The following is a 16,180-nucleotide window of genomic DNA, read 5'->3' on the forward strand; positions in this document are numbered from 1 at the left end:
TTGATTTCAATTACCCTCCAAAGAATCCTGTGCTAATGACCCTAGAGTAGTTTCCGTTATGTACATAGTGTGTTTTTCCTTGCATGTGAGAAACTATGTATTCATGTGCATTTTATATAGTGAACCTGGCTGGGCTTCTAGCTGGATTTTCCCCATGGAACCAATATTCTGACTGGTTTGCCCCATGATACTAAAGTGTGGCTTAGCAATGTGTGGCCAAGCCCCTGAGCAAGGCATTGGGCTCGCGCACTCCATGCTTTCCCCCCGCTGGTCAGTAAAACAGACTCTGGCTGGCTGATTCTTAGCTAAACAAGCCAACTTCAACCGTAGTCTAAAAACCTGGCTTGTGTAACTAACAATTGCTTGTTTTTAAGTCCCTATTCCTGGCTCACACGTCATACTAAGCCAAGATTCTTTGAAATTGAAAGTAACCTCAGCTGAAGAAGCCCTTTTCATGGAGGTGTGGGGTGCATACCCTCCAAGATTTTAATGGTGAAAATAGGGACGTCCCATTCCATAATGATAATTTTACTGTCTATACCCCACACATCTTACTGGGTTGCCCCAGCCACTCTGGGCAGCTTCCAGCATACAGTGGTACCTCCGGTTCCGAACTTAATTTGTTCTGAAGGTTCGTTCTTAACATGAGGCGCGCTTTCGCTAATGGGGCCTGCCACACTGCTGGCGCACGACTTCCACTCGCATCCCAGGGCAAAGTTCGCAAGCAGGAGCATCTACTTCCAGGTTAGCAGAGCTTGCTACCCAAAGCGTTCGTAAGGAGGACGATATGTAACCCGAGTTTCCACTGTATATAAAAATATAATAAAACATTAAAGATTAAAAAAAACCCCTTCCCTATACAGGATTGCCTTCAGACGGCTCAGGGGTTGGATAACTCCATACCTTCCAACAATTCTCCAGTGAAAATAGGGACATCCTAAGGAAAAGTGTAACATTCTGGGATCAAATCAGAAACCGGGCCAGCTTCTGTAAATCAGGGGCATCCCTGGAAAATAGGGAGGGTCTGGGGTTGTAATGAGAGAGGAGCATGCAAACCCAATACCTTGCATTGACTGAGGCCACTCCATTTAACTGTGAACTGTGTTAGGTGCAAACTAGCCCTCTGATTCTATGTACCTGCCCAGATGTTAATATATTCACCAAAGGTTCAGCTCTGGCATTCTGACCTTCTGAGGAAAAAAAGGTCTCTGTTTGACAAAAATAAGGTCTTTCTTGTGGCAGCATCTCAGTTGTGGACCGCTCTCCCCTTATCAGTCTTTGATGTCACTTAGGTACCAGGTAGATATGGTTTTGATTGTCCTGGATGTTTACTGGGTTTAATGCCTCTTTAAATTGGTTCTTAAGAGCCGTCATTGATAGGATCTGTTGATGTCTGAAGCTGATGCTGCTTTTTCTGTTTGTTATCTTTGTTCTTGTATTTTTTAAACTGTATTTTATAGCCTACCTTGAAGATACATTTTTTAATAATTCTCAGTAAAAGGGTTTTAAATGAGTAAGGTAGCCTATAATTGGTTACCAAAAAGCATTATGAGCTTGCAACTATATTTTGCAGAACTACATTTCAAATTATATGCAGGGGGCTAATGTTTTTGCAACATGGTTGTGTTGGGATATTTTTTTCCTCTGGTAAAGTTTTTTTTTTAATGAGAATCAGATACTGAATGCAAATGAGAAATTAATTGGTTTTCTTGCAATAATGTTTGGCTTATGAACTGTTGAACATAAAAATAATGAGTTTCAAAAGCCCGCTGATGTGGAGTGGGGTTTCTTCCACTGTTCATGGAAACACAGGAAACTTTGCATCCAGAATAATGGTATTTCCCGTCCTCATTGCCATGCAGTAAACGTAAAAATCCCAGAGGATGAATCCCAGTTGATCTGCATAATTGGAAACATAATTTATCTGTAGAGAAGAAATCTTAATACCTGTGTGTTTAAATGAAACTCCAGGGTTAAAAATGTAGATGTAGTCGATCTTATTCACAGATGAGCCGTTAGTTATGCCCAATATAATCTCTGCTCAGTGCAGTACTTAACAATTATTGTCATAAATCAGTTGAGTTTTGAAACATTTGTTTAAGGCTTTGCTCTAGAAATCTGGAGTCGCCAGTTGTCCTTGTTCCCAGTAAAATATTTTGTGATAATCTTTATTAGTAGTAATAGATTTTTTTGAGGCTTTGTTTTTAATTACTTAATTTAGTACTATCTGAAAGAATCAGTGCTTTAAAAATGTTGTTATTACATCAGATTACCCAGCAGACAATGCTGTTGTTCCTGTTGCAGCCTAGAACTATTTCTGTACATCTCTCAGGTATTTGCTAAGTGCCTTATAAATTCATAAATAAATAAACTCAATGTTTGGAGTCAGGCAGCAGCGGCATTCGCACGCAACACTAAGCCAGGGGGTAGCCAACATGGTGTCCTCCAAGTGCTGTTAGACTACAGCTCCCATCATAGCCAATGATTGGGGACGGGAGTTGTTGTCCATCTGGAAGGACCACTTTGCCTACCCCTGCATCTCGCCATGAGGCTGGTTTATGAAGCTGTAATGTGCTTGTTTAGTGGTGCACACCGCCCAAACACTCCTCCCTCTTTTCTCCTCCCTTCATGTAAGAGGGTAAATAAACCATGAAGTGGACTACCTTAACAGTCCACCTGAACCTAGGATATTAGTTTGTTTTACCATAATAAACCACAATAGCAGGTCAGCCTGAAATCAAGGGTTGTTTTCAGCTTAGTTGTCATGGTTTATGACAGTGAAGCCAGTCACAATCCAGGGTTCAGATTGCATAATGCTATGCCCACCTTTTTGTGGTTTGTTTATCTGCTTGCACCCATGCACAGAAAGGCTTAATAAACCAAGGTTTGTGTCTGCACTGTACGAAAATACAGTTGTCTCTGGCCTCTAAATGCACTTATTAACAACTTGACCTTGCAAGATTGTGACAGGGAATGAGATAAGGGGAACGACCATAGACCTACTTTCGTCACACCCAGTAGGACTTTTGATATCCCCACCCCAACATCCTTCAACCAGCAGATCCCAGTGACATTTCACAAACTGATTCTGTAGATTTGTCATGCATTATGGGGGTGGGGTGCTGCTTAAGAAACAACAACCCAAAGTTTCCTTGGGTGTGGGGAACTAGTTATGAATTCTGTTGATCCCAGCCAAATACACGTTTAAAGCTCAGCACAAGGTAAAAAATAAAATTAAATCAATGAATAAAGTGACTGTAGCATAACAGACACAAATAAATAAGAATTATGTTTGTCTCGATAAGCAAGGTTGTTTACATGGTTTTGGTGTAAATGTTGAGGTGAGGATAGATTGCAAACTCTTTGCAGACTAATTTCTGCAGAAAACAATTACAGAACTATATTTTGAAACCTGGGGACAGAAAGTCAGAATTGCCCAATTATTATTTTCTTCACATTCCCCAAACACTAACAGCCTAAATGCTGTAATGCTTGAAAATAAGTGTTTTAAAATAATTGTTTTTCAGGTGAGTGTTACTTAATGCAGAATGAAAATTCTTCAATTTAATATAGTTTATAAGATTATATTTTATGTTTCAAAGATTAAAATGCATTAGCTTTATTATTATTTTCAATGTAATTACATTTCAGGTTTTTTGCAATCTGTTTTTATGAAATATACAGTCCTTAATTTCACAGTCCAGGATTGTGAATGTGCAGCATCCAGAAATATACTTTAGGCTAGGCCTAGGGGCATATAAAGAGAGGGTGTGATTTTTTTAAAAAAGCTTTTGAATAGGTGACCCCTGTGTCGCATGGCAGGTTTTTTGAAAACTCCCCCAAAGCCATTTATGTACTTATAAATCCTGGAAATAAATTAATATCCTGCCCTTTGCCAGTAAAGCTCTCACAACAGCTATCAAACAAATAATTTAGAACCTTCATAGAATAAAATAATGCTTTAAAATCACAAAGTAAACGTTTTACAATCTCAAAACAGCATCAGCTTAAAAAACAAAACAGCAGGTGATAACATTATTCAGTTGTATTTTAGAATCCACCGAATGCCTGGTCTTCCAGGTAGCATTGCTATTGGAGAAATACAGGTCAAAGTCATTACACTCTGCATCCTGGCCAGATCGAGAGGCCAACTCCAGCACAGTTGCCCCTCTCACAAGCACTGTTTGATGGCCATACATTTGAGGATGGGGTACAAGCCAACCAGAGTCCCTGACATAATTCCAGATTGGATCTACTATATTAAAAGCAGCCCTCCACATTGAACCGTGGGCTAACAAGGCTGCAGTTCTTATTTGCTGTCGGTCTGTTCGGCGCTCAGTACAAAGGGACCCTCGATACAAAACTAAATGCACAAAAAACCAAAAAAAACAAAACAAAGACGTAACCATATCCAATTTAAGCACAGCATGGAGCTGGGATTGGCCAAGGGAATCATAGAATTGTAAAGTTGGAAGGGACCCCGAGGAAGTAATGCATTAACTTGGAATTCAGTTTGAAGAAGCCGAGTGGTAGACTATCTCCTTTGCACATGGAAAGTCCCAAGTTCAGTCCCCAGCATCACCAGTATAAGGCTGGGAGCAAACCTGGTTTGTCGTACTCGAGAGCCACTGCCAGTCAAAGTAGACAGTACGGATGGGTCTTACTCAGTGTAAGGCAGCTTCCTGTGTTCCTAAACTGACCTGATTGCCTTTCTGCAAGACACACTGGGCTCTCACAGTAGAGATGGGTGGGGAAAGAGAGAGAGAAAGAGTGCAACACCCATTTCTCCATCAACAAAGAAGCATTGCAGTTGGCGGCTCTTAGTTTAATAGCAGAAACACCAGTAGTGTGTTACTACAGTATAGTCTTTTTGTATCTCTCTCCTTGTGACCCAAGGTGGAGCTGAAATCCAAGATGGATACCACCTACTTCAAGGCTGCTGTGCAATACAAGTACATTTCTGGGTTGCTGTCATAGCTTTCCCCAAAGCTGGTACCAGTTGTGTGATTTGTGCTAGATGTTTTAGGCAGCCACTTACCGGGGGGGGGAGGGGCAATATCCTTTCTTCTTTCTCCTCTCCCCCTTTTTCAGAAAACAAACAGAACAAACCAATCTCATCCTAAAAGTGAGGAAAAGGCAACATGCATTACAGTAGACAGAGCATGCTTCTCTCTCTATAAACACCTTTTTTAAAAAAAAACAACAACTCACCAAACCTTTTAGACATTTAAATTATCATCTTTGTGTTAGCTCTTTGTAGCTTGACTTGTGCTTTTGTTTTTTTTAACAAATCCTCACATTTATTCCTCCCACACAGCAAATAGCTAAACACATGTTTTGTTTTATTGCTACGCTGCCCAACATCAGAGCCATTGTGTTGTTGGCTGGTTTTAAGAAAAACAAACCCAATCTCCATTTTGTTTTGGAGATGGTTATTATTCCAGTCCTATTGCTTTGTGGCTTTTTGTGTGTGTACACTTTCCTTAAAACAAATTTATTTTAATGTAGAAGGTTGATGGTATATTGCTTAATCAAGGTAAACTCTAAGCGATTTCCTTAAAATAATTTAAAACATTCGTAAGAAAATCTTAATAAAATCAACAGAATTTGCAATCTATAGTTTGTAAGAACAATTATGCATAGTAAAATTACATGTCAGGGCACGCTTGCCTAACCATAAAAGCTTTTAGCAAGCTTCAAAAACAATGAACTTTCTCCTCCGCATTCTCTTCCCACTGCTCTTTTTCCACAACATAATACTGTCTATAACATTAGTGTCTCCATCAGATGTAACTGATCTTTAGAAAGGACTCTGTGAACTGAAAACAGTTGTACTTCTGTATGTATGTACTTTTGTTACTCAAGAAAATCTTTATTAAAGAAAGGACTTTTATTTAGTGCAGGTAACTTCAACTTTTTTGGACCAACTTTTAACTCAAAGATGCATTTGGGGACCCATTTCTTAATATTTTACTAAATATTTGCATGGTGATGGTGCTCTTGTTACGACCCACCTTGGATCAGGCTGCAGACCCCCACTGGTGGGTCCCAACCCACCAGTTGAAGACCAGTATATTTGTACAAGGACCTCTTCTTGCCCGGCAGAGCTTCCCCTCCCTCTCCTCTTCCTATTCCCCCCACCCCAAATCTGCTCCAGAGGGTTAGAGAAACCCTGATAATAGATTAGAGGAGGGCACAGGGGTTGCAGAAGAAGAAGAAGAAGAAGAAGAAGAAGAAGAAGAAGAAGTTGTTTTTATTTATACCCTGCCCTCCCCAGCCAAGACCGGGCTCAGGGTGGCTAACAACCAATAATAAAAACAAGTTGATTAAAATAAAATTTATAAGCAAAAATCCTAATTGGGTGACTTCTTTGGATTCAACTATGTACAGCGAAGCCACCTACTTTCTGTTCATACGTGGTTGAGCTTCTGTTGGTTTCTACTATTGTGCTGCTTCCTGACATCCGGGTTTTTTTAAGTAATAGGGAGTAGAGAACCTCACCTCTGACGTGGTGCAGAAAAATGATTTGTAAATGTCTCTATACCACACATAGAAATAGAAATAAGGGGAAATGTGTCTGAACCTTTCCAAGACTAACTCTAAAACCTCTTCGGTACAAAATAAGGCAGCTAGTGTATTGGTAGTGACCAGCTGTATGGAATACATTTACTCAATATCATGCTGGGTCCTTCCAGGCACAATTGAACCTTATAGCTCTTTGCACCTAATGCAGCAGCAGGCAAAAGGTAGATCAGGATCCAGCTAAGAAATCTCTGGATGATTTGCAGTTGATCAGCAAGCACTTCTAGTTCCTTAGTAGCAATGGCAGAATCTTTCTCATTTCTGGCCTTGTGCTAATTGCTTACCTCTCAATCTGTGAACCCCACCTTTAGAATAATAGTATTGACTTGTTTGCTTTGGCCCAGGCAGGCATCTGTGCAGCTCCATTGAGCAGTTTTAAAATAGATGTTCACTGATCTTTGTGCACATTTGTACATGCAGCTTATCCCAGTTTAGGGCTTGTTTCTACAGTAGGTATTTGAATCCAGCTGTTTAGTGTTGTAACAAATAAAATGGTTACATGTATAAAAACAGTGGAAACAATTGCTTATATAAAAATCATTTTAAACACAGTTTTAATGAGTTCAGATCCAATACAGATATAGTGGTACCTCGGGTTACATACGCTTCAGGTTACATACGCTTCAGGTTACAGACTCCGCTAACCCAGAAATAGTGCTTCAGGTTAAGAACTTTGCTTCAGGATGAGAACAAAAATTGTGCTCCGGCGGCGTGGCCCCATTAACTAAAGTGATGCTCAGGTTAAGTATGGACCTCCGGAACGAATTAAGTACCTAACCCGAAGTAGAAGAAGAAGAAGAAGAGTTTGGATTTGATATCCCGCCTTTCACTCCCTTTAAGGAGTCTCAAAGCGGCTAACATTCTCCTTTCCCTTCCGCCCCCACAACAAACACTCTGTGAGGTGAGTGGGGCTGAGAGACTTCAAAGAAGTGAGACTGGCCCGAGGTCACCCAGCAGCTGCATGTGGAGGAGCGGAGACGCGAACCCGATTCACCAGATTACGAGTCTATCGCTCTTAACCACTACACCACACTGGCTCTCTGTACCACTGTACGAACTTGTATGGTTTTGTTAATGTATTTTTTTTATTCAAAATATGGTAATCTGCTTTGGGAATTTCTCTTTAGAAAGTTGAAATAAAATATCTCTAAATAATTTATTTTATTCAAACAATTTATACACTGCTTGACTACAGTTGTCCCTAAGCAGTATGCCACATTGTGGTGGTTGGGGCTGATAGGTACAACAACACATGGAAAGCATCATGTTTGCAAAGAATGGGCAAAGGTTTCAACCTCAGTCCCTGGGGAGACACACCTTCAGATTACCCCTCAGCCATGACGCTTACTTAGTCACTCTGTCTCTCAGCTTAGCCTACCTCATAGGGTTGTTGTGAGCATGAAATACAGTGGTGCCCCGCAAGACGAATGCCTCGCAAGACGGAAAACTCGCTAGACGAAAGAGTTTTCCGTTTTGGAGGTGCTTCGCAAAACGAATCTCCTATGGGCTTGCTTCGCAAGACGACAATGTCTTGCGAGTTCCTGCTGGGTTTTTTCCCTTCCCCCCCTTTCTCTAAGCCACTAAGCCACTTATCAGCTGATCTGATCAGCAGATAAGCCGCTAAAAGCCGCTAATAGCGCTAATCCGATAATCCGTCAATGGGCTTGCTTCGCAAGACGAAAAAACCGCAAGACGAAGAGAATCACAGAACGGATTCTTTTCGTCTTGCGAGGCACCACTGTAGGAGAGGGGCTGTGTGCTACCTCGAGTTCTTGGGGCAATAGACAGGATATAAATGTAATAAATAAAAATACATTCTGGACTTGCTTGCAAGGAATCAGCTGCTCTAGGTGTGAGCGGTGCGTGTGTTTTCAATTTCCCCTTCCCTCCGTGTGTTTGTATTTATTTATATAAAAGTTTATTTATAAATCATTTAATATTTTGAAATCTCTAAGTGGTTCTTTGAATCATGCATCTTTTTATTTGTATGCCTCCTTTCCGTAGTCAAAACCATGCTCATGGCAGCTTACAACATGAAAAATATTGCATAATTACGAACATAACAAACGTAGTGATAAACAATAAATGAGGCATCGAAAAGTAAACCAACAAGCTGAAGCAAGTTCCACATAAATCATAATAAGATCTGAGATAATAATAATAACAGCAACAACTTCCTCCAACAAGTCCCCAATCTAAGAGTCTGTTCGGCAGCCTCAGCTTTTGTAACTGGAGTCACTCGGTCCCCCTGTCCCAGGCCCTGGAACAGTGTTCTGGCCAAACAACACCTTATTTTAATCTTAATTTCATTTAATTTGTAGATCATCTTGTCAACATTTGTTGTTTGTTCTAAAGTTGTTTGTTCTCTCTTTAGTTTTAGAATTTGAATCAGCCATGAAACTTGTAAGCATTAGTCACCTGGTACAGAGTTGGTAGAAGTTTTAATTGTAAATACACAATTCTCACAAAAAGTTCTTGAGTGTGTTTTTGTTACTGTTCAGACAGAAAGAAATCTAAGAATTCAATTTAGCTCACAAACTACAGCCTGTTAAATAAAATGTGGCTGGCTTTTAAATTCCTGTTCTGAATGCTTCAGTGCTGGACACCTTGAAATAAGCAGGATTTTTTGCTCATTGGACAATTCAGATTTAATTTCTGTAGAGTTTAGCTAAGAGACTAAAAAGTTGTATTTCCAGCCACTTAGTTGCACAACCACAAAATGAACACTGAATAAAATTTGCTGCCAAGAGTAGTGTGATGGCCATTAGCTCAGTTGGTTGGAGTGTGGTGCTGATAATTCCAAGGTTGCAGGTTTGGTTCCATGTATGGGACTTGATCCTCAAGATGGCTTCCAACTCTACAGTTCTATGATTCTATGTCTGGATAGCTTAGGTGGCTTTGAGAAAAGAATTAGATGAGTTAATGGAGGATAGAGCTACAGTGGTGCCCCGTAAGACGAAAAACTCGCTAGACGAAAGGGTTTTCCGTTTTTGCGTTGCTTCGCTAGACGAATTTCCCTATGGGCTTGCTTTGCAAGACGAAAACGTCTTGCGCTCTTTTTTTAAAGCCGCTTGAAGAGGCGCAGTTGCAACGGACCATGCTTCGCAAGACGAAAAACATCGCAAGACAAAAAGACTCGCGGAACGAATTATTTTCGTCTTGCGAGGCACCACTGTACCTACAGCTATTAGCCAAGATAGCTAGGAAGTGCCCTGTTCAGAACCAATACAGCTCTGGATACCAGATGCTGGGAAGAAAAAAAAGGGGGGAGTCTATCCCATTTATCCCTGCTTATAACCTTCCCAGAGCTAGATGAACCTCTAGCAAGGTTTTATTTTTGTAACTAGACAATGGATGATTTGGATGTAATAGCAAAACTGTTGTCTGGCCATCAACTCTAAGCCTTTAGCTTGCATGCTCCCTTTTCCCTTCCCTCTCCTTTTTCTGGGTATTCTAATTCCTTCCCTGACTTCTGATTTTGAACCAACTATAGTTTGCTGTTATATCTGAATTGGCAAACTATGGACGGTCTTTAGCTTTCAGATCAGAATTTGATGCTGATTCAAATCCTGGTGAGGAGAGGGCAGGATAAAACCATCATTTCCTGTATTGGATGTCGTGGCAGACCACTGTTTTCTTGAAACCATAATAAGTGGGGAGGAAATTGCAGAGCACAAGCTCAAGGGTGATTTGGAGTTACATGTGAACTGACTTAAAGTGTGTTCATTTGTTTCACTGAAAGCTGGGAGACACAGTACTCCTAACAGGACTGAGTGTGATGATCGAAAATGTTTTACAGCAGGGATGACAAACCTGGGCCCTACCAATGTTGGGTCTTCTACCTGTCAGCCCCAGCCATCATAGCTAATGGTCAGGGATGATGAGAGTTACAGCCCAGCAATATCTGAAGGGCCACACATTCCCTGCCCCAATCTAGAGAATACGTATATTCTGGGAACCTTTCTGCAAGATATACATACATGTATTATTTTATATTTAGGATTAATTGTACCACGGCTGAATTAAATCCTCAAGCAAAATGTAAACGATACATTTCTTGGTCTCCTGTTGACCTTGTCCTTTATTTTATCTTTACAGATTTGTTTCTTACTACATTAGCACCTTCCGATGAAATCCAGTTTGAAATCTGGGTTAATCAGGTAAAGAAGTTTATATGTAAATGTTTTAGGATAGATATAATTTTTTAAAAAATGTATAAAAGCATGCTCAGAAAAAATAGATAAAAATAAAAGCATGCTTAGGGCCTGTTAAATGAAGAGGTTGTCTGATCATACTGATTTCAAGGATAAATAGTTGTCATTATAGTAAATATAACTTCAGCGCATTCAAACCTCAAAGATTGCTTGGAGGCAATGTTTTACTCAGCATCCCTGCCTCTGCAGGATTTTAGCATGACTGCCAATTAAACCAATCAGTCTGCCCTAATGTGTGCGTTAACAGGGCTCCTGTAGTGATGTCATCTGTTGTATGAGATTACTGTCATTTAATTTGTCAGCATGATGGCTTACAAAGAAAAAGAAAAAGATTTCAACACAGTGCTCATTCTTTGTTGCCTGTAGGCATTTGTCTAGGTTTAAACATGGCTGAAATTTCTTCCTTGGAGAAATGGCAGAAGATAGTTTGGTTATTTATCCCGGCTTCTTCCCAGCTGTTTAATTCCCAAGGAAGACATCCCAATGCAATTTGGTATGTTGTAAAATAGGAATCACCCATCTTAGGACAAGTGGCTAACCACAAAGTCGGTATAATTCTTACAATTCCTGCTGATCATGAAAGAAATTAAATATCAAGAGGAAGAAAGTCAACTCTGATGACAATCTCTTTTTTTAAAAATGCCCAGATACTTGAACATCATTTTTAAGGAGTGACATTTCAGGTTATCTCTGAGTTTGCCATTTAGAAAGGGTGGAGGGGGGTCACCTGACACCCCACACACCTTTTTGTTTCAGAGAGATTTTTGTTTCGTGATCTGAAGGAATTGTAAGAATTATACTGACTTTGTGGTTATTCTGCAGAATAATCTGCTTCACATTTCCTAGTTCTCTGCAGACATTGGCATATTGTTTTTCAGTTTTTTGAAGATCTAACATAAATGTGTCCTCAGTGAACTTGAAGTGTTCTAGGAGTTCAACAGTGTTTAGAAGACAATTCAATTTTTCAGTTCTAATAATTTCCACATGACTAAAGTACATGAAAACACACTCCGAGTTAATGGGAGATTGCAGTTTAAAATCCAAATTGTTTTCAAAGCCACTCAAACATTATTATAATGGATTATTCACATTAATGATTCAGGTGTGTTGAAATAAAGTTGTTCAAAATTGAAACCAGCTTTGATGCACAATGACCCAGTTCAGATTATCTTGGTTTATTATGCCATGAATATGTGCAAGCCTCTTGCCAGTGCACAGAGCCTCTTTGCTTCTTCTTTCCTGGGGGCCACAATTAAACCAGGAAGTGTCTCATTAGCCACAGTTTCCCATTTTGTCTGAACTTGAAAACTATGATTAGGAACTTTGGATCAAGCCAAGATCCTACACAAATGCTTAGTTTCCTTTGTTCAGACGAAATGAAAAATTACGTAATTGGAGTCTTCCTAGTTTTATTACAGCTCATTGTGAAGTGGCTACATGTAAAAGAGAAACAGGATCACCAACACCTCATCAATGATTACAGCTTACCAGAAACCTCATCTGCTTTAATTAATAGGAATTGTGCAAGGCTCCCTGAAATGTGACTTGTGCAGGACATGTTCCAGTGACAATACAGTCAAAAGTTTTATTTGCTAATTGTCATGTGCTGATTTCCTATTCAGCAATAAACTTCTATTTGCCATAACCAGGGGTCAAAATTTTGGTCCAGGGGCAAGTAACATAACTCTTAACTTTCATGTTGTGCTTTAAGGAACCAGAGAGAAAGTCCCTGTTTGCATCTAAGAACACTGCATTGTGTCCCGTCCCATTCCCAGGGGTGCAGCAGGGTATGTTATATAGCAGGCATCCCCAAACTCAGCCCTCCAGCTATTTTTGGGACTACAATTCCCATCATCCCTGACCACTGGTCCTGATAGCTAGTGATGATGGGAGTTGTAGTCCCAAAACAGCTGGAGGACCGAGTTTGGAGATGCCTGTTATATACTGTAGTCTCCGGTAGCTCATCTGAGCATCCCACACTACTAGTGATGTTGCTTTTCAGAAGCCATCTACTCAGGGTTTCCTGTTCTGATCACTACAGATCTTATTGCGGTGATTATTTGGAAGGAGATGTGAATGAGTATTCAGGAGGTGGCTGTTCTGGTACAGTGGTACCTCGGGTTACATACGCTTCAGGTTACAGACTCTGCTAACCCAGAAATAGTACCTCGGGTTAAGAACTTTGCTTCAGGATGAGAACAGAAATTGTGCTCCGGCGGCGCGGCAGCAGCAGGAGGCCCCATTAGCTAAAGTGGTGCTTCAGGTTAAGAACAGTTTCAGGTTAAGAACGGACCTCCGGAACGAATTAAGTACTTAACCCGAGGTAACACTGTATAGTGTATGTGGTGTTCTCCTGCCACTACCCTTTTGGGTGGTGACCAAATTGTTCTAGTAGTTGAGAAAATGGATATAGGTAACATAATCCTTCTCCAGTGATTGCATCCACTACAAATAAGTTGGGAAAATGCATTGTTAATTAGCACTGGAGCCATTTTTCAGACAGGTTTTCCCCAAATCAAAGTCAAAATTAAAAATGATTTGCAAATCATCAGATGTGAAAATCCAAGTAAATGCTTGCATGGCATGGCCATTGTGCTGAAGGGTGGCATAAAAGGTAAAGGTAAAGGTACCCCTGCCCGAACGGGCCAGTCTTGGCAGACTCTGGGGTTTGTGCGCCCATCTCACATCTATTGGCCGGGGGCCAGCGCTGTCCGGGGACACTTCCGGGTCACGTGGCCAGCGTGACAACGCTGCTCTGGCGAGCCAGAGCCGCACACGGAACACCGTTTACCTTCCCGCTGGTAAGCGGTACCTATTTATCTACTTGCCCCCGGGGGTGCTTTCGAACTGCTAGGTGGGCAGGCGCTGGGACCGAGCAGCGGGAGCGCACCCCGCCGCGGGGATTCGAACCGCGACCTTTCGATCGGCAAGCCCTAGGCGTTGAGGCTTTAGCCCACAGCGCCACCCGCGTCCCGAAGGGTGGCATAAAGATCCATTAAAAAAAACAAAGTAAGACAGAATTATATTGGTTCCAGAAAGTATCAAGTTCTACTTTTCCCCATGTGTTTATGCTGGGGTTTTCCCTACACTCACAGAGTTGTTTATAGATTACTTTGGGTAATATTTTGACTTTTTTATTTATCTCTGACAGGATGGGAATTTTTCCAAAGCTACGCATATGAAAAGGAAACCCAAAGATGTAAAAGTTGTTGGGCAATCAGTGTTCGCTGATTTTGGTGAGGTTCTTTTCTCCTTTTCCAAAATACTTGACATTTGCCAGTGCAGAAGAGTGGCACGACAAAGCACATACACAATAAGTTCTTTTGTTGACTTAACAAATGGATTTATAGTGCTGCTATTATTTTTTTTTAAAAAAACACCTTTTCTACAAACCTAAGGCATTCATTTACAAGACTTTAACAGATAAACTGCCTATAAAACTCTGTCATGCATGAGAAACATTTAAATTAATTAAAGTAGCTTATAAAAAGATTGATAAAATGTGTTAACATTCTTAATAGTTATAATTGCCAGTTGTTTCACTAAGCTTTAGAACAAAGGGAATACGTAATTTATATGTAAATCTAGTTTAGAACAGTCTTTGACCAGCAAAATGTACTTTTTAAGCAGTAGCTTAGCTTTTGGGAATCATTTTGTATATTTTAAAAGCCTAAAATATAGTTGTTACTAATACGGTAATCCGAAAGGTCTTTTTCTTTAACTCTAATTTTACTGATGATAGATAATGCTATTGTTTTTATTCTATCAATCCTAATTTAAACACATAGGTTAATATAGGGACTTCTTTGGCAGAGCTAGTACATCCTCTGAGAGTTAACTTTTATAATAGTTAGCTAACTGTTAGTGGCCATTCATATAGTCTTTTGTGGCAAGTCAGAACCTCCCATTGGCCACGAAGAGAGCTTCACAAAATTTTGCTCTTTTTATGCATAACTTATGGGTGTTTTTTTGGGGGGGGGGGTTGGGGTTGGTGTGTTTGTTTGTTTGTTTCAGTTAAATTTATAATCACTATGGGTGTGCACCAAAGTCAGGATTAGGTTCAGATCCTATTTGTGGGGGGAAGGCTGCTTCAGCTCATTTTGGAGGAAACCCACCTCCACTCAGGTCCAAGTCAAAAACTCTTGCTTCAGAACATCCAAGCTTTCCTTCATTGACTAGAATGAGGAACCAAGCAAATACCTTTCACACATATAACTGTGGTTGGCCTCTGGTGGGGTTGCTGAAGGCATTTAACTGTGTTAACTACAACAGACAAAGCACAGGGCCATAGGATCCAATTTGTGTGTTTTTTCCCTTTTTTGCCATAGTGTTAACTTAGAATGCTCATTAAAACTCAAATAAGTATCTGCATGCAATTCCTCCCCCCTTGTCTTTTATTTTGAAAGAAAGAATACCCATGAGATTTGATTTGGGGGGGGGGGAGAGATCTAAACTCTCTTTTGTCCATGCTGCTTCAGTTTTACATTGTCCTGGTACAGAAAGCTGTTAATGATTCCCCCAAAAGCAGATGGTGCTAAAAAGTGCCATGAATACTAATAAGCATAAAGTATATGTCAGATACATTTATTTTGAAAGATGTAAGAAAGAGAAGTAATCTGGAATCGAATTTCATCTCTCCAAGTGTTATAGCTAACAGCAGTGGATAATATCACCAAAGGCTGCACTGTAATTTTAGAAATCTGCCATATTTCAAGGAAGTATGAATTAACTTGGATTTCAGGAAGTGTAGAAACAAACCTTTTGCAACATATACTTTCTATATACAATGCGCCATTTGGAGTTCTACTTCTTGTTATCATTTTAAAGTAAGAATCCTGACAAAAAATTAACAGTTTCAGTGTTGCGAATAAATAAAATACTGAAAAAGAAGTGCAAAACTTCCTTCTCCTGAAAGCACTTATAGCTTTGAAGAGTTTTGTTACTTGGAATTCATTGAAAGATGTGTAGAGATTGCCAGGGGCAAGAGAGTTTGGAGACTAAAGACTGAAAATTTCTTATGCCTAAGAGTGCCTGTGGATAAGAATTTAGTTCAAAACAGGTTGGGTTTAATAAAGCAGAGAGCTCCATTCTTTCAGTGCCTTTCTGCTTTTCCTTTTCTCTGTTAGACTCGCATATCCCAGCCTTGCTAACTTTCTAAGTGATGAAAGGATGTATCCGGTCCTCACTCAAACCCTCACTCAAACCCTGTTCATACATTTACCGTATTGGTCTGAATATAAGCCTCACTTTATATTCGCGACCTTACGGTATGCAGCCAGGAGCGCAGGGCAAACAGTGCCAGGAGGGTGGTGAAATGGTGCCTGCCCTGCACATACTTCCCCATCCTTCTCCCCCAAGGCCAGGAAGGGAGAGAGCGAGGAAGG

General features: G+C 40.3%; 1 protein-coding gene across 1 annotated transcript in view; it reads left to right on the forward strand.

Annotated features, from left to right (window-relative positions):
* ITFG1 (integrin alpha FG-GAP repeat containing 1) overlaps positions 1-16,180 on the forward strand; it is a 121,444-nt gene that overhangs the window by 27,007 nt on the left and 78,257 nt on the right. The window contains exons 7-8 of the mRNA XM_082232921.1: positions 10,681-10,742; positions 13,948-14,032. Of these exons, the coding sequence (XP_082089047.1) occupies positions 10,681-10,742; positions 13,948-14,032 (147 nt within the window). The remainder of the gene's footprint in view (positions 1-10,680; positions 10,743-13,947; positions 14,033-16,180) is intronic.

This window comes from Podarcis vaucheri (genome assembly GCF_965113315.1).
Source record: "Podarcis vaucheri genome assembly, chromosome: 7".
NCBI lineage: Eukaryota > Metazoa > Chordata > Lepidosauria > Squamata > Lacertidae > Podarcis > Podarcis vaucheri.